At 42.5% G+C, this 26,498-nt stretch overlaps 2 protein-coding genes across 3 annotated transcripts; both read right to left on the reverse strand.

The window, feature by feature from the left end:
* Positions 1–616: 616 nt before the first annotated feature.
* On the reverse strand, positions 617–11,426 carry LOC124149361 (glutathione S-transferase A-like). The gene is made up of 6 exons (XM_046520901.2): positions 11,172–11,426; positions 10,293–10,358; positions 4,192–4,272; positions 3,441–3,518; positions 2,959–3,027; positions 617–1,726 (listed from the first exon to the last, which is right to left on the reverse strand). Exons 1-6 carry the CDS (start codon positions 11,337–11,339, stop codon positions 1,511–1,513), a joined length of 678 nt encoding a protein of 225 aa, XP_046376857.2. The 5' UTR covers positions 11,340–11,426; the 3' UTR covers positions 617–1,510.
* A 4,713-nt stretch (positions 11,427–16,139) lies between these two features.
* LOC124149344 (glutathione S-transferase A-like) lies at positions 16,140–25,189 on the reverse strand. 2 transcript variants are annotated; one of them, XM_046520878.2, is made up of 7 exons: positions 24,929–25,189; positions 23,966–24,031; positions 22,793–22,873; positions 21,517–21,594; positions 19,643–19,711; positions 17,066–17,301; positions 16,140–16,814 (listed from the first exon to the last, which is right to left on the reverse strand). In XM_046520878.2, the coding sequence occupies exons 1-6, from the start codon at positions 25,094–25,096 to the stop codon at positions 17,086–17,088; spliced, it is 678 nt and encodes a 225-aa protein (XP_046376834.2). In that variant the 5' UTR covers positions 25,097–25,189; the 3' UTR covers positions 16,140–16,814; positions 17,066–17,085. The 2 variants fall into 2 exon arrangements, with proteins under 2 accessions (XP_046376834.2, XP_048247820.1); XM_048391863.1 differs by having other exon boundaries at positions 16,140–17,301; positions 24,929–25,188.
* Between the last annotated feature and the right edge of the window lie 1,309 nt (positions 25,190–26,498).

A 26,498-nucleotide genomic window follows, 5' to 3' on the forward strand; every position in this document is an offset into this window, starting at 1 on the left:
TTTCCTGTTTTGAGTGAGTGAGTTGGGTTTAACGCCGCTTTTAACAGTATTCCAGTTATATCACGGCGTATCAGCTTAATATGGGATGAAAGCCCGAAGTGATGCAGGTCTCAGACGTTTACCACTTCGGTGAAACCCACGAGCACGGGTATGATGCTGACAATCCGTGAAACATAATCGGGGCGAACCGGGATTCGAACCCACAATCATAGGTTTGGCGTTCCAAAGGGACGCAACTCTGCACAACGAATCGTGGCGCCTTAGACGACTGGGCCACCCGCGGCCCCTCCTATTTCGAGAAGTGTTACGTATCATTAGTACCCGGTTGGCATGTGCGGATTCTCATGTTATCAATCACTGGTTTGCCTGGTCTAGAATCGAATTTAATAGAGAATATTTACAGGTGGTCGTGCTAGAGCTTGAGTATTGCTGATACTGACCTTACACTATTCACTCTTTCATTCTTAATTTGCATATTTAATTACCATTATACCCAAAAAAGCTCATTCTCCATTGGAGGACGATCACAATCATTGGAAAATACACATTGCTAACGTATCAAGTTCACAAGCAATGTCACAGCGGCAGCAAGCCAACAGCATAATACCAAAGCGGGTTTGGAATTTATTATTTTATTAAAACAACAATGAACGCACACTATCTCACAGCACAATCGTAACGTTTCCCAAACACGGTCTTTTAAACATCATTAAACATTTCCCTCTATTCATTGAACATAAAAAAATAGACACAACTATTCTGTCAAAACATTCATAAGACTATGATTATAATGAAAAAAGTGGTTATTATAATCATAGTCTTATGAATGTTTTTGATAAATAAATGCGTTTCTGCCACGGATGTCGTCTTTGGTTTGGAGTGAGTGTGTGAGCGTGAGTTTGGATAAACATGTAACGCTGCTTGGAACAGTAATTCGCTTGGAACAGTATCTATAGCGGCGTGTATTGTAGTAAACTAGACGTGTAGCAGTCGAGGGACGCATAAAACCGCATATACCCCGAGTGATACTGCTGCAACAAATGTATCTTACCGACATGTTTCAATCTGCCATTTTAAAAGAATTACTAATTGAAACTGATAGAAAACCGCTGTTCGAGTAACTTGTGCTGTGTCACTTGACTTTCATTGACGCGCGTTTTTTCTTCGTGGCGGGGTATAGGAGATTGATTCTCCCGCTCAGAAAAACCAACTGTTTTCTTCGTGGGATGAACCCACGATTAGCGGGCGTAACCCCTATGCAGCCTTAGTCTGCTGGACCACCCGTGTACCATGTTTATCACTAAATGTTCGTGTGTTACAATAATTCTAGATTAGCGTTAAAAGCAATATTAAGTACCAACACAAACCATAGGAACATCACGTAAACCATTAAGTGCGATATACATATAATATGATTGTTACTGAAGCGTAACTAAAGCTGAAGAAATATAGGCGTTGTAGAATATGCTGGAAGGCAGCGACCTCTGTCGTCATTCTGGACCACCGCTCCTCACACGGGTCCCATGATGGAAGAGTCGCCGGGTCCGTCAGCCCAGTGTGGCGGCCATGTTGCTTTCACTGATGGCCTGTCCTTGACCTTGTCGTAGTAGGCACTAATGGCGTGATATTTCGAGATGTCAATGCCGAGTCTCACCCCGAAGGCGACATACGGGAAGAAGAAGACATCCGCCATTGTGAAGTTGCTGCCGGCCACGTACCCTCCGCTCTATAGCAAGTGAGACATATAATAGTGACCACAAATAATAATCCCCGTTTTCTTCTAGTATTTACACATAACAAGCTATTCTGATACGGTTGTAACATGGCGTCAAGTAATTAGAAAAGCCATCGGAATAGCGTACTTATATATAAATTTATGGCGTATGCAGAATCAAACAACGGGTGTGGGGAATCAAACACTGGAAATGGGGAATTAAACAACGGGTATGGGGAATCAAACACTGGAATTGGGGAATCAAACACTGGAATTTGGGAATTAAACACCGGGTATTGGGGAATCAAACACTGGAAATGGGGAATTAAACAACGGGTATGGGGAATCAAACACTGGAAATGGGGAATCAAACACTGGAATTGGGGACTCAAACACCGGGTATAAGGAATCAAACCCCGGGTATTGGGACTTAAAAACTGGGTATGGGGAATCTAACGCCGAGTATGCAGAATCAAACACCCTTTATGCGGAATAAAACACCGGGTAAGGGAATTAAACACCGGGTATTAGGAATCAAACACCAGGTATTGGGAATCAAACACTGAATTTGGAGAATCAAAGACGGGGTAGGGGAATTAAACATCGAGTATTGGGAATCAAAGGCTGTGTATGGGAATCAAACACTGGGTATGGGGGATCAAACACCCGTTATGGGGAATCAAACACTGGGAATGGGGGAGCAAAGGCCGGGTATGGGGAAATCAAACACAAGGTATAGGGAAATCAAACACCAGGTATGGGAAAGTCAAACACCAGGTATGGGGAAATCAAAAACCAGGTATGGGGAAATAAAAGACCAGGTATGGAGAAATCAAACACCAGATATGGGGAACCAAACACCAGGTATGGAGAAATCAAACACCAGATATGGGGAAATCAAACACCAGGTATGGGGAAATCAAACACCAGGTATCGGGAAATCAAACATTAGGTATGGGGAAATCAAACACCAGGTATGGGGAAATCAAACACCAGGTAAGGGGAAATCAAACACCAGGTATGGGGAAATCAAACACAAGATATGGGGAAATCAAACACCAGATATGGGGAAATCAAACACCAGGTATGGGGAAATAAAAAACCAGGTATAAGGAAATTAAACACCAGGTATGGGGAAATAAAAAAACAGGTATAAGGAAATTAAACACCAGGTACGGGTAAGGGATCCAGAGTATAGTAGTACAACCCCTGGCGTGGTCCGCATGATAAGTAACGGTACATACAGCCGCGAGGTAGTCCTCCCATCTCTTCAACTCAGTCCGAACATCCTCGTACTTCGTCTTCAACAGCTCCTGGAATACAAGAAACAACATCTACAACATCGCGCCAGGGATAGAGGGGCATATCATACAATGTAAACATGTGTCGTGGAAGATAAACTGGTGGGTGATGATGTGAGCAACAATCCAGGGGCGAAATCTCCCATAAACAGTCATGCAGCGACTGACATGCATGTAATCTTTACCCGATGATCGGGAGCTTGGATTTTTGCTTTCAAATAATTTTCTTATATTTTGCTCAAGGTTTTAAACACGAGAGATTGTTCACTGGACATTCTAGACGTTCCGAAAATAGAAACGTGAAACTGTTCGGATTCTTCTCTCTATTTGTAACCAAAATCCCACCCCAACCCCAGGTGCCCCCCGAATTATAATCGGCACGATCCCAAGATATAGCCGTTCTACACTATAACCGCTTAACGCACCTCATCCAGCTTGTCTTTGGGAGTCCTGGAACTATATTGAACGAGGTTTATGACGACGCAACTGTTCAAGGTATCCACCTGCAGAATCAGAAGAAACAAATAAAGCTAACGTGTACGACACTTTGAGAGAACACATATTGAGCGTGTTCAATACGATATACGTCCGCATAAATGTATTAGTGCTATTGTCCGAGCCTCACCCTGAAAGTGGGATCATATATGAGAGTGTCCATTTTCCAAAGGTCACAGACCCTTCTTTAACTGACTAATCACAGCGAAACAATATGCTCAGTTGACCCATATTTTGTGGATATACCTTTGTGACATATGTAATTTCCACAGCAAACCATTTCACTATTACGCAATTCCTTCTGTGTCAAGGTCAGCTGTATGCAGTCGTAATCAGCTCGTGTGCAGTGTCAAATGCAATCAGCCACAACAACCTAACATTCCGTTTGTAACCTATAGTATGAATACAAAGGCAGGACTCTTGTCACAATCAGGTATTATACAGCCTCAGTGTGTTTTGTCGCAGTCATAATCTGATATACAAGTATATAGTCACAATCACCTAGTCTTGAGTCACAATTAACATGTTTTCTTTTCTCTCAAATGGACAATAAGCTAGAATGCAGTCTCTGATTACAATAGACACAACGTTTACAGACAGGGGTTTTCAAGTAGGTTCGAGATGCTGTGTACGTTTACATTGTTTCTATCTCGAACTTCGAAGTAGACCGATTTCTCTCACCTCGGCAACTCTCTGCAAGACTCGGGCATACTCAGAGATGTCGGTTGGTACCAGCTTTGTACCTTGGCCTGGAAATTTTCTCTGCAAAAAAAGTAAACATCATTATATTTTGAAACTGTGAGCTGACCCGTCGGGTTTGATGTATTTGTAAAGTATACTGTAATTTAGGTCCGTGTCAGTTTAAAATGTTATATGACTGCTTCCTTGTCAATGCCAGCCAATTGTACCCAACCCTTTGTATAAAATAGAGCCCAAGTCAAGGCCCATTCTCATTGTTGAGTGCTTAATCCCCATCTAACATTATCTTAATCCGCAAGGGGCGGTCGGGTGGCCTAGTGGTTAAAGCGAAGACCCGGGTTCGATTCCCGACACGGGTAAAATGACTGACCGAAATGCTATCCCCTTTGTCTGTTTAATGTACAGGAAACGTTCGGCGTATCTCAAGCAAGTAACGTATTTGCGTAATGCAATATGGCCATCAAAAATCAATAAATCTTCCATATTTGAGATTAGGTCCCATATATTGATGAAAAAAGCATGTGTTGTATTGCGAAAGAACCATATTATGTTTCTAAAAAGATATTCACAACTACTGAACGATTGACAAATCAATTTGGACGCCAATTTCAAGATGGCCGACAAGTTTCCTAACTGTGAGAATAAACTGTGGAATCTTTTAACTCTTAAAAGAGTGTGTATTGCTGATATGCATAATAATAACTTGGCACACTAACTCACTGTCGTATAGTTAACACTTTTAAATTCGAAACTCAGTCACCAGATCCCTCTGGTGGACCAAAACTTCCAAGATGGACGCCAAAAGATTGATGGATAGACATAGAATATCACTGTTGGAATACACTATGAGTGATTTAAACTGCTACATTGTGGCAAACAGACCCAAGGACGCATGTAGAGTACTTGATCATTTGCATAAGTCCAATATGGCCACAAAATATTAATATTTATGTCTAAAATGACATGTTTTGGTGAGTTTAAATATCATTGTTGTTTGTTATTGTCAGTATCTAGTTATTTTAAAAACTGTAACAAGTTTGGTTTTCATTCATGTAAATACTTAATGGAAAAAAGTATGTCCACATTAGGTCCTCTCAGAATTTTCCAAAAAAAACCCCAACAGTTTTGTTTACAAGTAGTTGGTGAGTTATGTCCCTTGTGGTTCATTTGCGGAAATCCATTATAACCACCAAATACCAATATTTGAAAATAAATCTGAAAAAGATTTGACCCACAGCTCATTCGTTTACATGATTGGGTGATTCATGATCATTATTATGTGAAGAATAGTGGAAGGTTGTCAGGGTGAATGTCGAAGCTAGACGTTGCATGATCATTATTATGTGAAGAATAGTGGAAGGTTGTCAGGGTGAATGTCGAAGCAAGACGTTGCATGATCATTATTATGTGAAGAATAGTGGAAGGTTGTCAGGGTGAATGTCGAAGCTAGACGTTGCATGATCATTATTATGTGAAGAATAGTGGAAGGTTGTCAGGGTGAATGTCGAAGCTAGACGTTGCATGATCATTATTATGTGAAGAATAGTGGAAGGTTGTCAGGGTGAATGTCGACGTTAGACGTTGCATGATCATTATTATGTGAAGAATAGTGGAAAGTTGTCAGGGTGAATGTTGAAGCTAGACGTTGCATGATCATTATGTGAAGATAGTGGAAGGTAGTCAGGGTGAATGTCGACGTTAGACGTTGCATGATCATTATTATGTGAAGAATAGTGGAAAATTGTCAGGGTGAATGTTGAAGCTAGACGTTGCATGATCATTACACCTCGAAAGCCTCAACAGCTTTGTCATCATCAGCTTGTTCCATGGCATTCCCCGCACATAACACTTAAATGAAACCACATGTCTGGCAAGTGCCCTTTCTTGTCTTACAATCTCTTCTGCAATGACAGCAGATGATGTCCATAAGTGCTGAAGGTGCTGCGGGCTGATCTGTCTGTATTGGTAAGCACCGTCCATCTGTCATCTGCCATCCTCACTCCAATGGATTCATATTGAACGATTCCCAGGCCATTATCTGGTAGTAGACATGGGGGCTGTGGTATCTTGTGGCTGCAGAGGATGGTGGCAGTGTGTGTGCTTCTACATGTGATAGGTTCTTCGTCACAAAATCCCTTGTACCTTAAGCTATCCCTCCATCTCCTTACATCCGCCATATAAAGGTGAGGTGAGGTGAAATTGGGTTTAACGTCGCGTCCAAGATTATTGCACTTATATAGCGACGTGCATGTACGTGTGTGTGTGTGGCTGCTTGTACTAGTTCGGACTGATGCCGATTTATAGTGCTAGCTCACTGACATACCATGCCGCAGTTTAACATGAATACCCCACTCAGACACAGTATACTGACTCCGAGCCAGTCCTTGTTATAGCCCCTTAATGTCGAGCGCCAGACAGGGTAACAACAAGTACCATCTTTTAACGTCTTTTGGTATGACGCGACCGGGGATCGAACCCCGGACCTTCCGCTCTCCGGGCGGACGCTCTACCACATGACCACGGAGGCGGCCCGCCATATAAAGACACAAGTTAATGTTCACCTGTTTCGCATGTACAGATCTGCACCCAGGTCTAATTCAGTTTGTCACCCAGATGAGCAATAAAGAGCTGATTTGTTTGCGTTGTTCAAGAATACTACCTTCTTCGCATCTTCCCGAGGCAAGAGAGTTTACTGACTTTATAAATCCAGTTTCCAGCCCTGTCGAACTAGGCTGGACTTATGGAGTACGTATCGACTGGACTTACGAGTCTTTGCATAGTCCAATCAAAATTGCGTAACGAAATCAACATCCGGTACGTAAACTGCCGTGCAGGTTTCGGTCGATTACAGGATTTGCAAAACATGTGTACCCCCATTTTGGCGTCAACGGATATTTTCCAAACCTTTTCACGTTTTTAATCAAGGTGCTCACGTAATTTGATGCACATTGCGAAGTAAGAACCTTAGTATTACAAAAAAGATCTTGATTATCGACCAGATCGTCCTGACTGGGCGCCACCATTTTGTTTAAAGCAAATGCAATTGATATGAGAGGTGGAATCTGATTGGTCAAGAGGAGAGATATAGAAGGGACATAACTTGTAATAGCCACTGGTGGCGCTTCGATCAAGCCCAGAAATTCCAGCGTAGTTTGGCAAGGGAGAAAACTGGATTTACGAGCCTTGCCTCGGGAAGATGAACCCTGCCACGACTACCTACAGCGTTCACCGATACAACTTTTTCACAGTTCTTCACGTAATATTGTTCATGAATCACACAATCATATAATCAAACATTGGATCAGACTTTTTCCGATTTAATCAAATATTGGTATTTGGTGGCTATTTAGCATTTCCATAAATGAACTACATGGGAGATAACTCAAAGACTACTTGTGAAACAACTGGTTGGGCTTAATTCTGGGAGGACATAATCCGGTCATACTTCTTTCCAAGAAGTATGTATATGAATGAAAACAAAACTTGTTATAGTTTTATTGTCATGGTAATAACTAGATACAGACAATAACAAACAGCATTGATATTTAAACTAACAAAACATTTTAGACATAAATATTAATATTTGATGGTCATTGGACTACCACATAAACATTCTGCTGTATCTTTTATTCTAGTCTCATAATTTATTTGACTAGCCTTATGCCTTAGCTTACTATGTATAATATTATGATTTCTCTGTCCAAAAGAGAAGTACGAAGGGGCCTTGGGCTCACTTTGACTTATAAGTATCTTCAAATGTTGAGTTCAACCACAAGTTATTTCATTTAATGGTATATCATTCCACAGCTTGATAGTAGATGGGTAAAAAGAATAATGTGGAGGTTTTAATCTCGTGAGGGGAATTTGGAATTAGGATTCATATGCATATAGCTTGGCACACTTACTCACTGTAGAATACTTTTCACTTTTTGATAAGAAACTCCGTCACCAGAGCCCCCTGGTGGCCCAAAAATCCAAAGATAAGAGATTGATGGACATACATGGAATGTCAATACACCGTTGGTCTCTGATGACATATATGAGTGATTTGAACTGCTACATTGTGGTAAACAGACCCAAGGACGCATGTAGAGTACTTGATCCATCAATCTCTTATCTTTGGATTTTTGGGCCACCAGGGGGCTCTGGTGACGGAGTTTCTTATCAAAAAGTGTAAAGTATTCTACAGTGAGTAAGTGTGCCAAGCTATATGCATATGAATCCTAATTCCAAATTCCCATCACGAGATTAAAACCTCCACATTATTCTCTTCAACCATCTACTATCAAGCTGTGGAATGATATACCATTAAATGAAATAACTTGTGGTTGAACTCAACATTTGAAGATACTTATAAGTCAAAGTGAGCCCAAGGCCCCTTCGTACTTCTCTTTTGGACAGAGAAATCATAATATTATACATAGTAAGCTAAGGCATGAGGCTAGTCAAATAAATTATGAGACTAGTATAAAAGATACAGCAGAATGTTTATGTGGTAGTAAAAGTGAAAATGTATATCATGTTTTCTTTGAATGTGACTCGTTTATTGAAGAAAGTGGCATTCTACTATGAAACATTAGTGTAGCCGAAAATACACTAACTGATCTCAATTTGATATTCAATGGAAATTGGGATTTACCAGAACAAGATGACATAAAAATGTATAAAAAAGTTATAAACGTAATACAAAGAGATTTATGTAAACTATATTTTTCTTACTGTTACCTTATCTTTCCTATTCATTTCTTTCCTTCTGTTCCGTGCATGTTTATTACAAATTGTAAATCAGTTGTGTAAATATCTGGGAGAAGGTGCCCTACGTTGGAGAACTTGTACCCAACCCCATTCACTTTTTGTGATTTAAATAAGTTTAAATCAATATGAATCCTAGCATACTGTTTTAGAGTTAAAAGTTTCAACATCCTAAACACATGTTTATGAAACATGTCGGCCATCTTGAAATTGGCGGCCATCTTGAATTTTTCTTGATTTGTCAATAGTCGAAAACGTTCTGTACTTGTGAATATCTTTTTAGAAACATGATATGGCTATTTCGCAGTACCATATACTGGACGTCATCTCAAATGTGGAAGATATATTGATAATTGATGGCCATATTGCATTATGTAAATTAGACATATTTACCAAACTGGGATTGCTTGGGACTAGAATCTTGTTGTTAGGACCGTGTAGCAAAGCATTGCTGTGAAGTAAACTCTCTGCGATTTGAGCAATAAAATGGCGTAGATTGCCTGGACTAGTATGTACATGTACGTGCGTCACCGACCTTGCCCCCCGTTATATTTTACAACTAAATGTATCTACAAAACCTAACTAACATGGTCAATCAGAGAGACGGGCCCAGATCATCGACAGAAGCGGACACATCGTACGGCAGGTCACCGCATCCGGGAACATTGGCCACACTGTCCCGGTGTGCGTTCTGTCACGTTATTTCAACCTGTACCCCTTTGAGTTATTTCAACCCATCAACAAGGGCTGTACAAAATATAATGTTGTTGATGTTAATTTTGTTCATAATTTGAGCATAAAGGAACGGTGATGCAGATGATTGTCTTTCATTTCCACCAAGAGCTAATTCCCTCGAGGTGGCGTCAACATCATTGTTTATTTCGTCTATTTCAGTGGAGTCTCTACAAGAAAACGTTACTTTCAGGACATATTGAGGACTACGCGACTTGTAACTAAAAGCATCCCCCCGTACCCCACAAGAAGAATTGTCCCGGAATGATAAAAGTCAGTCACGAATGAAAATGACGCCAGAAATGAAAATTCCAGCAGGTTTGATAAGGGCTGATAAAGAACTGTGACTAACTCAGCTACCACACAACACAGCTATCTGGCATGACCCGCCCTCAACAACGTGAACTATTGTATGTGATGTAGTCGGTTGTAAACATAACGCCCTTAACAATGTTACAGTACTCACATGATACTATTGCCTGCCCCCCAAACCCCAACCCCAACCCCACACACACTCCACCCTGTGCTGCCCCTATCCTGATAAATATAAACAGGTTCAAATTTTGTTTTCACAAAACATTGATGTGTTTCTGGTTTACCTCAAGATAGAAGCAGATGGCGTTGGACTCGTTCACAACAACGTCACCATCTTTGAAGGTCGGCACCTGAAACAAATTGAATCAATTTAATTGATGCACTAGAGACTTATTATATATGAAATATCCACATTTTGGGCGCAGATGATGGGATTCTGGAGATAGATATATTTGTGTAAAAGACATATTTTAACAAACATTTACAAAACTAACTTATTATGTATAATGTAACGATTTCGGCAAAAGAAAGTATGAACAATAGAGATGTGTGTTGGATTGAGAAAGCACATTTTGCTAAGCTTCAGACGACATATGTATTCATATAAACATTTCCATCTTGAATAATTGACATCTGTGGTTGAATTGTGAGAGCACAATTTGCTTCGCTTCAGACGAGTACGCTTCAACGTACCAAAATATTTAGAAAAAGTAACGTCTTATTCATGATTAAGCTATTTCGACAAAATGTCTCTTGATTAATGGAGTATGTGGTTAAACGGATGCCGCCATGCAACCCGCTAGCAGTGTCTGTTATCTTCGGGTTGAAGATGGAAGAAAGGGTATTGCGTTTCAAATTAATATTTATAATGTCTAATCGATGTTCTCTATCCATTACATATTTCTTATGATTGTTTATAAGATTCCCGTTGCAAATTCCTTTTATAGGTATAGTTGCATCTAAAGCATGTACATATATAGTGACTCTACGGTGTCAAGGCTGACCTAAATAGCTCAATAAAAATATGTATTTAAGTACACAGCTCTTCAATTCCGATATTTAGTGTTATTATTATGCTATAATTAACAATTATTGGACCCAAAGCGACTCCAAACGAAGTCGACGACGATGCACTTTTGAGGCCCATGACATTAAACACCTACCTGTCCGCGAGGGTTGAGTTTCAAGATTTCCTCAGATTTGTGTTCCTTCTCGCTGAAGGAAATCTTCTTATTCGGGTAGCCAGCCAGTCCCTTTTCTTCCAGCGCTATCATGGCCTTCCAGCAAGGAATGCTCCCAGAACCCCAGTACAGAAACATGTTGGACGACATGTTGGAAACGCTCAGTCGTTATACAGTTTCTCCTCAAGAGTGTGGTTTGGACCTGAAGTACTGTATAGTCATGGGGAGTGTTCTGGGAGGTGTGTCAGTTCATAGGTCATAGGTCTAGGGCGACAATAGCCGAGAGCCGCGATATGGTCCTAGGGTCAAGACATCAACACACGTGCTCATGGGTTTCATCAAAGTAGTAACGTGTAAGACCTGCAGCACTTCGGGATTCCCCGCCATCGTTCTCGCTGAAGAAAAACTTCTTATTCGGTAGTCCCATTTCTGCCAGCACCAACATGGCCTTCCAGCAATGTACGCTTCCATGGCATACTGGAGTATATGTGAACTGGCTTTTTTATTATTTTCACATTTAATTAACTGAAATCGCCAGCAGTATATACTGATTGCATTACTCCTTGGAATATGCCATTTATCTCTGTGATAGATAGATAGATAGATAGATAGATAGATAGATAGATAGATAGATAGATAGATAGATAGATATCCCTGTGAGAAATGTAACCCTGGAATCACCAATTTCAAGTGTAACACAAAGGTATACATCTCCTGGAATACCAATAAAAATAATGTTTATGTAAGAGATTATTATTTCTTTCTGAATACTCTTACATAGTCAGGAAACTGAAATTATTCTTAAAACATATAGTTATATGGCAGTGTATTTTATTGTTAAACAATGATTGTAACTGTATCACATTGTTTCTGTTGAGATTCGGTAGAAGCTCATTGCATTGTATTTGGACCGTGATTGGTTGCCAGGAATTAAGTACTTGTTAATTTAAGCAGTTTTGAGGAAGTTAATATATTTAGATGCTAGTGTCATGTGTAAACTTCCGGAATACAGCGCATTGAGATAGAGTGAGATCAGAAACATGTGGAATATTCTATGTTGTGAGGCCACTGTGTGGAAATTTCCAGAAGCTAGTTAGACTGTAGGGGACAAGAGCGTTCCTATCGTATCTCTCTCACATATTTCATTATATCAAGACCAGCTTTCGTGTGAAGGTCACTAATCATTCCTGATTCCCTGCCTAGGCCTTTCTCGGAAGCTCAACCACTGTCGCCACTAAGTGAATATTCTATTATCACTGATTTTGGCTATCACCACTGTATTTGTATATTTGATATGATATTTATTGATTTGTTAACCAAGGTATTTTGGTTATACATTTGTGTGTTTTGTTTTTATTATTTAAATTACAGCAGTTTGATATCATGCAAATATGGGAATCAGTTTAACACATTTAACATTTGTATTCCATTTGTTGGTTGCTTGTCGGTTTCACACTAGGTTCGTTTTACATTTCTGGGTTCACAAACTGTTTCAGTTTGGGAATCGACACGTAACAACAGATGCAGTGGGCTAGCAACAGTAATTAAGATTCAATTTCTTTGAAAATATTCAAAATGCAGGAATACTATGTGAGTACGTATGCGCGCGTGCGTGCGTGGTGTGTTTAATTACAAATATTCCAGCTTGATAACGTTAAGAATCTATATTGCAATAAACCAGAAGTTGTTATCCATATAGTTGTACGTTTTCTGAATAACTTCCTAGTTTGAATTTCCTTGAAAATATGAACATATCCTCGAAAGAACAATACCAGTACTTACGTTCTGTAAAATGAGTAGATTAAACTGTATGTTATTATTTTACTACTTTTAGAAAAGCTACCTCCATATACACATATATTTCCCTTTTACGTATCTTTAATTTATGTAAATTAATATGTAAAAGATTTACAGTCATGATATTTATCCTTGCTTTTCAGAGTTTTGCTATAAATGAGGGAAAGTCTGTATTGTGTAATGGTGCAGATGTGATCATCTGATACCCTTTCACAATGCTTAGTTACAAGGTGGCTGCCTTATCTAAGCAAATAATCATCTGCTAGCAGAGACTAGATTCTCATGTCCAGCACATGCACTGTCTGTTTCCAGAGAGATTCAGGCAGAATTCAACAGTATTACAGCCACACTGATATAAACAGTAACCAAAGCTACTAGCTTTTGTTTATGGGTATTTGACTTGTGTCAAGGGTATCAATACAAAGATAAAGCTGACAATATATCATTTTAATTTCAAATATATTACATATGTAGATATTTCTAACACCATATGTCTATACGAGTGATGATATTTTATATCAAAGTGGACACAATTTATGGATAACAAGTTCTTTAATTACTGTAAAGGCGACGTTTCGGTATAGATCCTTATATCGTTGTCTACTTCTACTTCGTCAACTTCTAAGGGATGCCTATCAAACAATTACTATTTTATATCATACTGGAATTCGTGCAAAGTCCAAAGGTTATCAAGTCATGGCTGGAAGACTGTGGCCGTTCATTCTTGGAAAAGTATTTGCCTGGAAATATATCAACACTTTGACTTTATTATTCATCTGATCCAAACATACTGTATTTTCTAAACGGTAATTCATCGAAAATTAACAAAAATACGACAAAATATACTCTTCAAAGAAACACAAAGACAGATTTGTGTGAGGTAGGAAAATACATTTTTACGAGGAACCGTACAAGGTATTGAGCCAAAATTGTGTGGAGAGAACACTTTGTGATTGTCGTCATCTCAGTTATCGGTACACAGGTAAAGTCCAAGGTGAAGGTCATCTACCATCAATAACGCGCATGTCCCGTGTTGGAATCGATAGCGGCCTGACATCTCCTACCCATGGAAGAGACGGGTGTCCGAATCACATCCTGGGGAAATGGTAGCCCACTCGGCCTGCAACGCAAAAGCCAACTGCTGCAACGTCCGGGGTTGTGGTTGACGTCGGCGTAGCCGTCCATCCAATTCATCCCACAGCTCTATCGGGTTCAACTCCGGGGATCTGCAGGGCCAGGGGAGAACATCAACGTTGTTGTTGTGCAGACAGGCTGTTGTGGTCCGTGCTGTATGCGGTCTGGCGTTGTCCTGCTGGAATACACCGTTGCCGTTGGCTGCAATTGGGAGGACGTGTGGTAGGGGAATTTCGTTGATGTATCGTTGAGCCGTAAGACTGCCCTGACATGGACCAAACCTATACTGCCATGATGAGAGAAAGCCTCCCACATCATAACCCACCCCTACCAAACGTGTCCACTTCCTGTACGCAGTTTCTGGCGTAACGGTCTCCCCGACGTCTGTAGACCCGTGCTCTTCCATCCCCTCGACGGAGGAGAAATCTTGATTCGTCGCTAAACCAGACATCTCTCCATCGCAGTTGAGGTCATACCCTGTCTTGACGACACCAATGCAGTCGTTGTTGACGATGTTGTCCACTCAATGTGATGCGTCGAACAGGACGTCTTTCTCGTAGACCTGTTGCTCTTAAGCGGTTTCGTACGGTCTGGTCGGAGATTCTGCGCAGTCCGGGTATTTGGGATGCGGTTGAGGTGGCTGTGGTCGTCCTTTCACGTAGGTGGCGCAGTCGGATGGAGTGATCTTGGGCGAGGGTGGTTACTCTTGGTCGTCCCGACCTTGGCCGGTCACGTGTTGACCCATGCTGTTGAAACCGATCCCATAGCCTTGTGCGCTACATTGAAAACCCTGGCTACAGCTGATCGGGATTCCCCTGCCTACAAACGGCCTATGACGTTGTTTCTTTGCACTTCTGTAAATCTTGGCATGTTGTTGAACTGTCATTGTTCGATTGACGCAGATTCCAGGCAATCAACACCCCTACATTTTAATACCGTTAATAGTGCTGCTGCACGTGCATTACGTGCAGCTCCATGGCCCTTTTATTTATCCACCAGGTGTGTTTTTCCGAATCGTACGCGTTTTCCGACTAATGGTTTGCATGTCCTTGTTGTGATCACACTACTTTAATAACGCTTCAGTCCACCCTCCGCCCGTGAAGATCCGGGGTAGAATAGGTCTTCAGCAACCCATGCTTGCGGTAAAAGGCGACTATGCTTGTAAGAAGCGACTAACGGGATCGGGTGGTCAGGCTCGCTGACTTGGTTGATGCATGTTATCGACCCCAATTGCATGGATCAATGCTCATACTGTCAATCACTGGATTGTCTGGTCCAGACACGATTACTTACAGACCGCCGTCATATACCTTGAATATTGCTGAGTGAGGCGTTAAACAAACAACAAACAAACAAATAAGTCCATCCCCTAAATACAACTTCTAAACAAGACAGGCATTGTGAAAACACTCGTCACAGATTGTGAAAACGGGATTTACTTCAGTCGCTGACAAAGCCCGTTCCACTCAGTGCTAAGGTAATCTCTTTAAGGTTATCGAATTTTGACCTTTCTTTGCCACATGTTATAATACCTCAATTTTATTCGTTAAAAGTTAGATCTGACCATGAACTCATGTGTATCGCAATCGGACAAATACCGGTGCCCACGTGACCGATTGAACATCTCTCTGATTTTCCTACTCACAAGGGATTTTAAAGATGAAAGTGTTCTACCTCTTGCAGATTAATAAACTAATCCGCGACCACGTGGAAATAATCCGATAATAAAAAGGAAATGTCCTTTCTCTATTGATTCCCTTCGAAACCCCGAGTTTCTGTCACCAACATTATGTACAAGGCAACAACTTCATTGAAGCTATCGCGGCGGTAATCATCATTTCAAAGGTTTAATTGGATACAATTTTCTAAGGTTTCTGAGATGCATTTTACACAGTTTACACAGTTTGTCATCCATCTGAGGACGGTCTAGATCATAAGAACATACACACTGCAAATGTATCTAATTCACGAGCAGTGTCACAGTCGTAGCCATCCAGCAACATAATATCAAAGAGTTTATGGAATTTATTATTTTATTAAAACAACAATGAAAGCGCAAGAACTCACAGCACAATCGTAACGTTTCCCAAACTCGGTCTTTTAAACAACATCGTTTCCCTCTATTCATTGAACATAAACAAATAGACACTACCATTCTGTCAAAACATCTGAAATACATGTAAGTATAATGAAAAAAGTGAGTATTATAATCATAGTCTCATAAATGTTTTTGATAAAAATATGCGTTGCTGCCGTGGATGTCGTCTTTGGTGTGGTTTTCAGGAACATATAACGCCGCTTCGAAGAGTATTTAAGTCGCTTGGAACAGTATCTAAGTCGCTTCGAATAGTTTTTAAGTAGCTTCGAATAGTATTTATTGAGTGAGTGAGTGAGTTGGGTTTAACGCCGCTTTTAAGGTCTCAGACGTTAACCACTTCGGTGAAACTCGCGAGCAAGGTTATGGTCCTGACAAACCTAGAAACATAATCGGGGCGAACCGGGATTCGAACCCACAATCATAGGTTTCTGGCGTGCCCAAGGGACGCAACTCTGCACAGCTTAACGCGGCGCCTTAGACGACTGGGCAACCCGTGCCCCCAGTATTTATTGCGGCGTGTTGGTTGAATGCGTTGTAGTAGAAGTTACCAAAAGCAAGGCTTTAGTACTGACGGGCCAAGGATTATAATCGTGACGAATTTTGGTTGTGAAGTCACGACTAGCCGAGGTAACTATGTGCAGTTCTGCGCTTTGGTCCACTGCCTCACCCGTCGTATATTACACTAGTTTTAGATTTGTGTTTAAAGCAATATTAAGTACCAACGCAAAACATAGGTACATCACGTAAACCATCAACTGCGATATACAGATAATATGATTGTTACTGAAGCAGAACTAAAGCTGAAGATGGCGTTGCATAACATGCTGGAAAGCAGCCACCTCTGTCGTCATTCTGGACCAAAACTCCTCACACGGGTCCCATGATGGAAGAGTCGCCGGGTCCGTCAGCCCAGTGTGGCGGCCATGTTGCTTTCACGGATGGCCTATCCTTGACCTTGTCGTAGTAGGCACCAATGGCGGGATATTTCGAGACGTCAAGGCCGAATCTTACCCCTAAGGCGACATGCGGGAAGAAGAAGACATCCGCCATTGTGAAGTTGCTGCCGACCACGTACCCTCCGCTCTGTAGCAAGTGAGACATTTAATAATGACCACAAATAATAATCACCGTTTTCTTCGAGTATTTACACATAACAAGTTTGGCGTCAAGTAATTAGAAAAGGCCTTAGGAAAAGCCTACATAATTTAAATCTAACAACGGGTGTGGGGAAACAAATACTGGGTATGGGGGATCAAACACTGGGTATGGAGAATCAAACAGTAGGTAAGGGGTATCAAACACTGGGTATCGGGAATCAAACAATAGGTGAGGGGGAATTAAGCACCCGGTATGGGGAATCAAACACTGGGTATGAGGGAATTCAGCACCCGGTATGGGGAATGAAACACTGGGTATGGGGAATGAAACAATGGATATGGGGAATTAAACACCCGGCATGGGGGAATCAAACACTGGGTATTGGGCATCAAAGACTGGGTGTGGGGAATCACACTCTGGGTATGAGAATCAAACACCGGGTATGGGGGAATGAAACACTGGGTATGGGAAATCAAAGACTGGGTGTGGGGAATCAAACACCAGATATGGGGAATAAAACATAGGGTATTTCGAATCAAACAGCAGCTGCAGACATGGGGGAATCAAACAGCAGCTGCAGACATGGGGGGAATCAAACACCAGCTGCAGACATGGGGGAATCAAACACCAGCTGCAGACACTGGGGAATCAAACACCGGCTGTAGATATGGGGGAATCTAACACCACTGCAGATACGGGGAATCAAACACCAGCTGCAGACATGGGGGAATCAATCACCGGCTGCAGACGCGGGGGAATCAAACACCAGCTGCAGATATGGGGGAATCAATCACCAGCTGCAGACACGGGGGAATCAAACACCAGCTGTAGACATGGGAGAATCAAACACCAGCTGCAGATACGGGGAAACAAACACCAGCTGCAGATACGGGGAATCAATCACCAGCTGTAGACATGGGGGAATCAAACACCAGCTGAAGACATGGAGGAACCAAACACCAGGTGTAGACATGTGGGAATCAAACACCAGGTGTAGACATGGGGGAATCAAACAGCAGCTGCAGACATGGGGGAATCAAACACCAGCTGCAGACATGGGGGAATCAATCACCAGCTGCAGACATGGGGAATCAAACACCAGCTGCAGACAGGGGGAATCAATCACCAGCTGCAGACATGGGGGAATCAAACACCAGCTGCAAATTTGGCAGAATCAAACACCAGGTGTAGACATGGAGGTGTAGACATGGGGGAATCAAAAACCAGGTGTAGACATGGGGGAACCAAACACCAGCTGCAGACATAGGGGAGTCAAACACCAGCTGCAGACATCGAGGAATCAATCACCAGCTGCAGACATAGGGGAGTCAAACACCAGCTGCAGACATGGAGGAATCAATCACCAGGTGTACACATGGGGGAATCAAACACCAGGTGTAGACATGGGGGAATCAAACACCAGGTGTAGACATGGGGGAATCAAACACCAGGTGTAGACATGGGAGAATCAAACACCAGGTGTAGACATGGGAGAATCAAACACCAGGTGTAGACATGGGAGAATCAAACACCAGGTGTAGACATGGGGGAATCAAACACCAGGTGTAGACATGGGAGAATCAAACACCAGGTGTAGACATGGGAGAATCAAACACCAGGTGTAGACATGGGGGAATCAAACACCAGGTGTGAACATGGGGGAATCAGTCACCAGCTGCAGACATGGGGGGATCAAACACCAGCTGCAGATTTGGCAGAATCAATCACCAGCTGCAGACATGGGGGAATCAAACACCAGCTGCAGGCATGGTGGAATCAAACCCAGCTGCAGACATGGCAGAATCAAACAACAGGTATTGGGAAATATAACACCAGGTATAGGGAAATCAAACACCAGATATGGGGAAATCAAACACCAGATATGGGGAAATCAAACACCAGATAAGGGGAAATCAAACACCAGGTAAGGGGAAATCAAACACCAGGTAAGGGGAAATCAAACACCAGATATGGGGAAATCAAACACCAGGTATGGGGAAATCAAACACCAGATATGAGGAAATCAAACACCAGGTAAGGGGAAATCAAACACCAGGTAAGGGGAAATCAAACACCAGGTATGGGGAAATCAAACACCAGATATGGGGAAATCAAACACCAGGTAAGGGGAAATCAAACACCAGGTAAGGGGAAATCAAACACCAGATATGGGGAAATCAAACACCAGATATGGGGAAATCAAACACCAGGTAAGGGGAAATAAAAAACCAGGTATAAGGAAATTAAACACCAGGTACGGGTAAGGGATCCAGAGTATAGTAATACAACCCCTGGCGTGGTCCGCATGATAAGTAACGGTACATACAGCCGCGAGGTAGTCCTCCCATCTCTTCAACTCAGTCCGAACATCCTCGTACTTCGTCTTCAACAGCTCCTGAAATACAAGAAACAACATCAACAACATCGGGCGTCAAGGGTGGTAATCGTCAGCGATGGTAGTTGCCACTTATTCAAGGTGATGGGCTTCACCAGTGATAGCGGTCACTCATTCAAGGGGGGCGGTCTTCACGAATGGTGGTCACTCATACAAGGGGGGCGGTCTCCCCGAATGGTGGTCACTCATACAAGGGGGGCGGTCTTCACGAATGGTGGTGGTCACTCATACAAGGGGGGCGGTCTTCACGAAATGTGGTGGTCACTCACTCAAGGGGGGCGGTCTTCACGAATGGTTGTGGTCACTCATTCAAGGGTGGCGGTTTCACGAATGGTGGTAGTCACTCATTCAAGGGGGGCGGTCTTCACGAATGGTGGTGGTCACTCATTCAAGGGGGGCGGTCTTCACGAATGGTTGTGGTCACTCATTCAAGGGTGGCGGTCTCACGAATGGTGGCGGTCACTCATACAAGGGGAGCGGTCTTCACGAATGGTGGTGGTCACTCATTCAAGGGGGGCGGTCTCACGAATGGTGGTGGCCACTCATACAAGGGGGGCGGTCTTCACGAATGGTGGTGGTCACTCATTCAAGGGGGGCGGTCTCCACGAATGGTGGTGGTCACTCATTCAAGGGGGGAGGTCTCACGAATGGTGGTGGTCACTCATTCAAGGGGGCGGTCTTCACGAATGGTGGTAGTCACTCATTCAAGGGGGGCGGTCTTCACGAATGGTGGTGTTTACTCATTCAAGGGGGGCGGTCTCACGAATGGTGGTGGTCACTCATTCAAGGGGGGCGGTCTTCACGAATGGTGGTGGTCACTCATTGAAGGGGGGCGGTCTTCACGAATGATGGTAGTCACTCATTCAAGGGGGGCGGTCTCCCCGAATGGTGGTGGTCACTCATTCAAGGGGGCGATCTCACGAATGGTGGTGGTCACTCATTCAAGGAGGGCGGTCTCACGAATGGTGGTAGTCACTCATTCAAGGAGGGCGGTCTCACGAATGGTGGTGGTCACTCATTCAAGGGGGGCGGTCTTCACGAATGGTGGTGGTCACTCATTGAAGGGGGGCGGTCTTCACGAATGATGGTAGTCACTCATTCAATGGGGGCGGTCTCCCCGAATGGTGGTGGTCACTCATTCAAGGGGGCGGTCTCACGAATGGTGGTGGTCACTCATTCAAGGGGGCGGTCTCACGAATGGTGGTGGTCACTCATTCAAGGGGGGCGGTCTCCACGAATGGTGGTGGTCACTCATTCAAGGGTTGCGGTCTTCTCGAATGGTGGTGGTCACTCATTGAAGGGGGGCGGTCTCCACGAATGGTGGTAGTCACTCTTTCAAGGGGGGCAGTCTTCTCGAATGGTGGTGGTCACTCATTCAAGGGGGCGGTCTTCACGAATGGTGGTGGTCACTCATTGAAGGGGGGCGGTCTTCACGAATGGTGGTGGTCACTCATTCAAGGGGGGCGGTCTCACGAATGGTGGTGGTCACTCATTCAAGGGGGGCGGTCTTCACGGATGGTGGTAGTCACTCATTCAAGGATGGCAGTCTTCCTCGACGGTGGTCACACATTCAAAGGGGGAGCTTGGATTTTTTTTCAAATTATTTGTAGTATTATGTTCCTCCAGGTTTTAGATAAGTACAATCGTTCCCTGGACATTCTAGACGTCCTGTCAAACAATGTGGAGCTGTTCGGAGTTTCCTTTCTATTTGTAACCAAAATCCAATCCCCCAACAGGTGCCTCCGACATAAGAATCGGCGCGATACCAGGATATACCTGTTCTACGCTATATCCCCTTAACTTACCTCATCAAGTTTGTCTTTAGGAGTCCTGATTCTATATTTAGCGAGGTTTTGGATGATGCAACTGGTCAAATTTTCCACCTGCAGAAATCAAAATAAGCAGATATAAAATGTATGCAAATGTATGCAATCTATGTAAAATGTACGACACTGTGGTAGAACATATATTGGGCGTTTACCAATATGTATACATGTCCGCATACACGCATTGGTGCTATCGTCCGAGCCTTGCCCTGAAAGTGGGATCATATATGATTTTCAACTGACTTGTCACAACGAAACAATTAGCTCAGTTGACGCAATGTTTTGCAACAGCTTTCGTGGTCTAGCAGTGGAGCGTCCGCCCGGAGAGCAGAAGGCCCGGGGTTCGATCCCCGGCCGCGTCACACCAAAATACGTTAAAAGATGGTACTTGTTGTTACCCTGTCTGGCGCTCGGCATAAAGGGGCTAAAGCAAGGACTGGTCGGCTCGAAGTCAGTATTCTGTGTCTGAATGGGGTATTCATGTTAAACTGCGACATGGTATCTCAGTGAGCTAGCACTATAAATCGGTTTTGTCCGGACTAGTACAGCCACACACACACGTGCATGCACGTCGCTATATATGTTCAATAATCTTGGACGCGACGTTAAACCCCATTTCACCTCACGTCACCTCAATGTTTTGCTATCTTATCTCTGTGACATCATGTAATGTCCATAGCAAAACGCTTCACAATTACGCAATTCCTTCTGTGTCAAGGTCAGCTGTATGCAGTCCCAATCAGCTCGTGTGCAGTGTCAAATGCAATCAGCCACAACAACCTAATATGCCGTTTGTAACCTATAGTATGCATACAAAGGCAGGACTCTTGTCACAATCAGGTATTATACAGCCTCAGTTTGCTAGGTCGCAGCAATAATCTGGTACAGTAGTATACAATTACAATCAGCTAGTCTTGAGTCACAATTAACCGGGGCGGTGGGGTAGTCTCGTGGTTAAAGCGTTCGCTCGTCACGCCGAAGACCCGGATTCGATTCCCCACATGGGTACAATGTGTGAAGCCCATTTGTGGTTTCCCCCCGCCGTGATATTGCTGGAATATTGCTAAAAGCGGCGTAAAACCATACTCACTCACTCACAATTAACAGGTTTTCTAGCAAACGGATACAAGCTAGAATGTAATCTCTGGTTATAACAAACAACGTTTACAGGCAGGGGTTTTCAAGCAGGTTCGAGATGTTGTGTACGTTTACATTGTTTCTATCTCGAACTTCGAAGTAGACCGATTTCTCTCACCTCGGTAACTCTCTGCAAGACTCGGGCATACTCAGAGATGTCGGTTGGTACCAGCTTCGTACCTTGGCCTGGAAATTTTCTCTGCGAAAAAAAAGTACAAATCCATATATTTTGAAACTGTGAGCTGACCCGTCGGGTTTGATGGATTTGTAAAGTATACTGCCATTTAGGTCCGTGTCAGTTTAATATGTTATATGACTGCTTCCTTGTCACTATCAGCCAATTGTTACCCAACCCTTTGTATAAAATAGAGCCCAAGTCAAGGCCCATTCTCATTGTTGAGTGCTTAATCCCCATCTAACATTATCTTAATCCGTAAGGGGCGGTCGGGTGGCCTAGTGGTTAAAGCGAAGACGCGGGTTCGATTCCCGACAAGGGTAAAATGTCTGATTTCATTTCTGGTGTCCCCCGCCGTGACATTACTGGAATATTGCTAAAAGCGGCGTAAAACCATACTCACTCACTCTTAATCCGTTACCGTTAAATGATCAACTGTAATATTGTATACCTGGATGTGTTAACTTTGTGCAACTGTGAAAAATTGATGCTGTTATCTTGTTTATATATTGTGCACAAAATGTTCCGGAACGGGGATGCAGATGAATGTCTTTCATTTCCACCAAGAGCTAATTCCCTCGAGGTGGTGTCAACATCATTGTTTATTTCATCTAATTCAGTGGCGTCTCAACAGGATAACGTTACTTTCAGAACAAACTGAGGACTACGCGACATCTTTCCGTAACCTACAGGAAATATTGTCCCGGAATGACTGAATGAATGAATGAAAAATAAACAAAATGACGTCACAAACTTTCGAATTCATTACCACTCGCAGTTATCTGTAAAACATTCTGGAATGACGCGAGAGCTGACGGATGCATCCACTAGTCTATCGGTTTTGCAGCTACTGCAAGCCGACCGGTTTGATAAGCGCTGATAAATAACTGTGACTAACCACACAACGCAGGCAACTATCATGACCCGCCCGTGCACAACAACGTGAACGTCTTGTGTACGATGTAGTCGGTTGCTAACTTGCTAACATAACGCCCCATCACGATGTTACAGAATTGACATGATATTATCCGCCCCCCTCCCCCCACACACACACCTGGTTTGTAATCAGGTTCAAATTTTGTTTTTACAATAAAATTTGATGTATTTCTAGTTTACCTCAAGATAGAAGCAGATGGCATTGGACTCGTTCACAACAACGTCGCCATCTTTGAAGGTCGGTACCTGAAACAGATTTCATCCCCAATTCAATGTAGACAATAGAGATTTATTATTTACGATATATGCTCTTTTACAGCGCAGATGATGGTCTCCCGGAGAAAGATAAACTTATACATATAAAAAAGTTAACAAATATTTAAAAAAATAACCTTTGATTTACAATGTAACGATTTCGACAAAGAAAAGTCTGGAAAAAAAAGATGTATGGTTGAGTCGGGAAAGCACTTTTTGATGAGTTTCAGACAACATGTGTATTCATATTAAATAACAAAAATATTTAGAAAGCCATTGTTAACATATTATTCATAATTTATCGATTTCGACAATTACAATATTTGTAGTTGAACTGAGAGGGCACAATTTGCTTCGCTTCATTCATATGAACATACCAAATGTTTTTGAAAAGTTAACATCTTATTCATGATTTAGTTATTTCGGCAAAAAGTCTCTTGAATTATGGAGTATATGGTTAAACGGATGCTGCCATGCAACCCGCTAGCAGTGTCTATAATCTTCGGGTTGAAGAAGGAAGAAAGGGTATTGCGTTTTACGTTGATATTTATAATGTCTAATCGATGTTCTCTATCCATTACATATTTCTTATGATTAAAAAATAACATTTCGATTTAAAGGAAACAAAATGTTTTGTAAATGACAGTACTCATGACAAAGCAATTTTTATCATACGTCTAGTCGCATTTTAAGCAAGTACATAGAGACTCTAATGTGTCTAGGCAGACCTAAATAGCTCAATTAATACACGTATGGAAGTACACAGCCTTTGAACTCCGATATTCAGTGTTTTTATTATGCTATAATTAACAATTATTGGACCAAAAGCGACCCCAAACGAAGTCCATGACGATGCACTTTTGAGGCCCATGACATTAAGCCACCTACCTGTCCGCGAGGGTTGAGTTTCAAGATTTCCTGCGATTTGTGTTCCTTCTCGCTGAAGGAAATCTTCTTATTCGGGTAGCCCGCCAGTCCCTTTTCTTCCAGCGCTATCATGGCCTTCCAGCAAGGAATGCTCCCAGAAACCCAGAACAGCAACATGTTGGACGACATGTTGGAAACGCTCACTCGTTCTACAATTTCTTCTCACTATGCAGTATGTACACAATGCACTGTCGGCAAGGGGAGTGTTCGGGGAGGTGTGTCAGTTCAAAGGTCAAGGGCGACAAGAGATATGAAACGAGGCCAGTGTAAAAAAAAAAATATTCAAGGACGGTGGGGGCCAACTGAGAAATGTAAGGGAGGTAACTGTAGCATTAGAATCTTATGTTGTTGGTAATACGTTTTGTTTTCTTATTGTTCTGAAAACACTGTAATTGTTTTACTATTACTACTGATGTTTGATGTGCGACTGTAAACTGACGCACAGATTAACCTGCATCAAAGTTAGATATTTTTCTTGGGAGTAAATTCTCATTTTGAGTAAACCTTTAGAATTAAAGTTAAAGTACTAGCAGCCTAAAGGAGGATCGGGTGGTTAAAATGGCGACTTACCCGTGCCCCGGGGACATGGGTCAATGCTCACAGTACAATCCACTGATTTACTTGGTCAAGATGCGATAACAGTAAACTACTGTTATAACGAACTCGAAGGGACCACTAATTTTAGTTCGTAATAACCATAGTTCGTTACAAGCATATATACAGCATTTATACAACAAATGGTCGGGACTAAAAAATAAGTTCGTTATAAGCGTGTTCTTTAAAAACGTGGTTTACTGTATGTTCAGACAGCCTTGTAATATTGAGGACTGCAGTGTTAAACAGCATTCATTCCCTTCAGGCGAGGAATCACTATTTGTGTTTCAAGACGTTTAAAGTCGCATTTTAACGACGGGTCATAGATAACAACTCCCCAAACTGTGTTTACGTTCCAAAGGATATATACGTTGACTAATACCTTGTCACCGGACCCGTGAAGATCCGGGTAGAGAATAGGTCTTCAGCAATCCATGCTTGCTGTAAGATGCGACTGTCCTTGTGAGAGGCGACTAATTGGATCGGGTGTTCGGAACTTCACGGGGCAATAACGATGTAGTGAGAGAGTTATGACCATCATGTTGAAATAGGTTATGACAAACAGCCGATTGCCAGATGTCAGTCACTAGAGTGATATGGGAGGAAAGGTAACTGTCGGAGATCGTCCATATGTACGCGGTATAACAAATGGCTATGGTTCTGGGAAAATAAGAAGACACATTTGATTATTTACGTCACTGCTTGATCAAACAGCACCATTGTCGCAGCCAGCCAATCAGAACAAGCGAGGTCATGGAATGTTTCTATTTATTAAACAATAAAAAAGGGCACACGGCAGCTACAGCACCAACATAAAGTTTCGTGTCTTTGTATGTTGCACATAAGGGGCGGTCGGGTGGCCTAGTGGTTAAAGCGTTGGCTCGTCACGCCGGAGACCCGGGTTCGATTCCCGACATGGGTACAATGTGTGAAGCCC

The sequence above is a fragment of the Haliotis rufescens genome, unplaced genomic scaffold (genome assembly GCF_023055435.1).
Source record: "Haliotis rufescens isolate VD_foot unplaced genomic scaffold, xgHalRufe1.0.p SCAF_1, whole genome shotgun sequence".
NCBI classification, from domain to species: domain Eukaryota; kingdom Metazoa; phylum Mollusca; class Gastropoda; order Lepetellida; family Haliotidae; genus Haliotis; species Haliotis rufescens.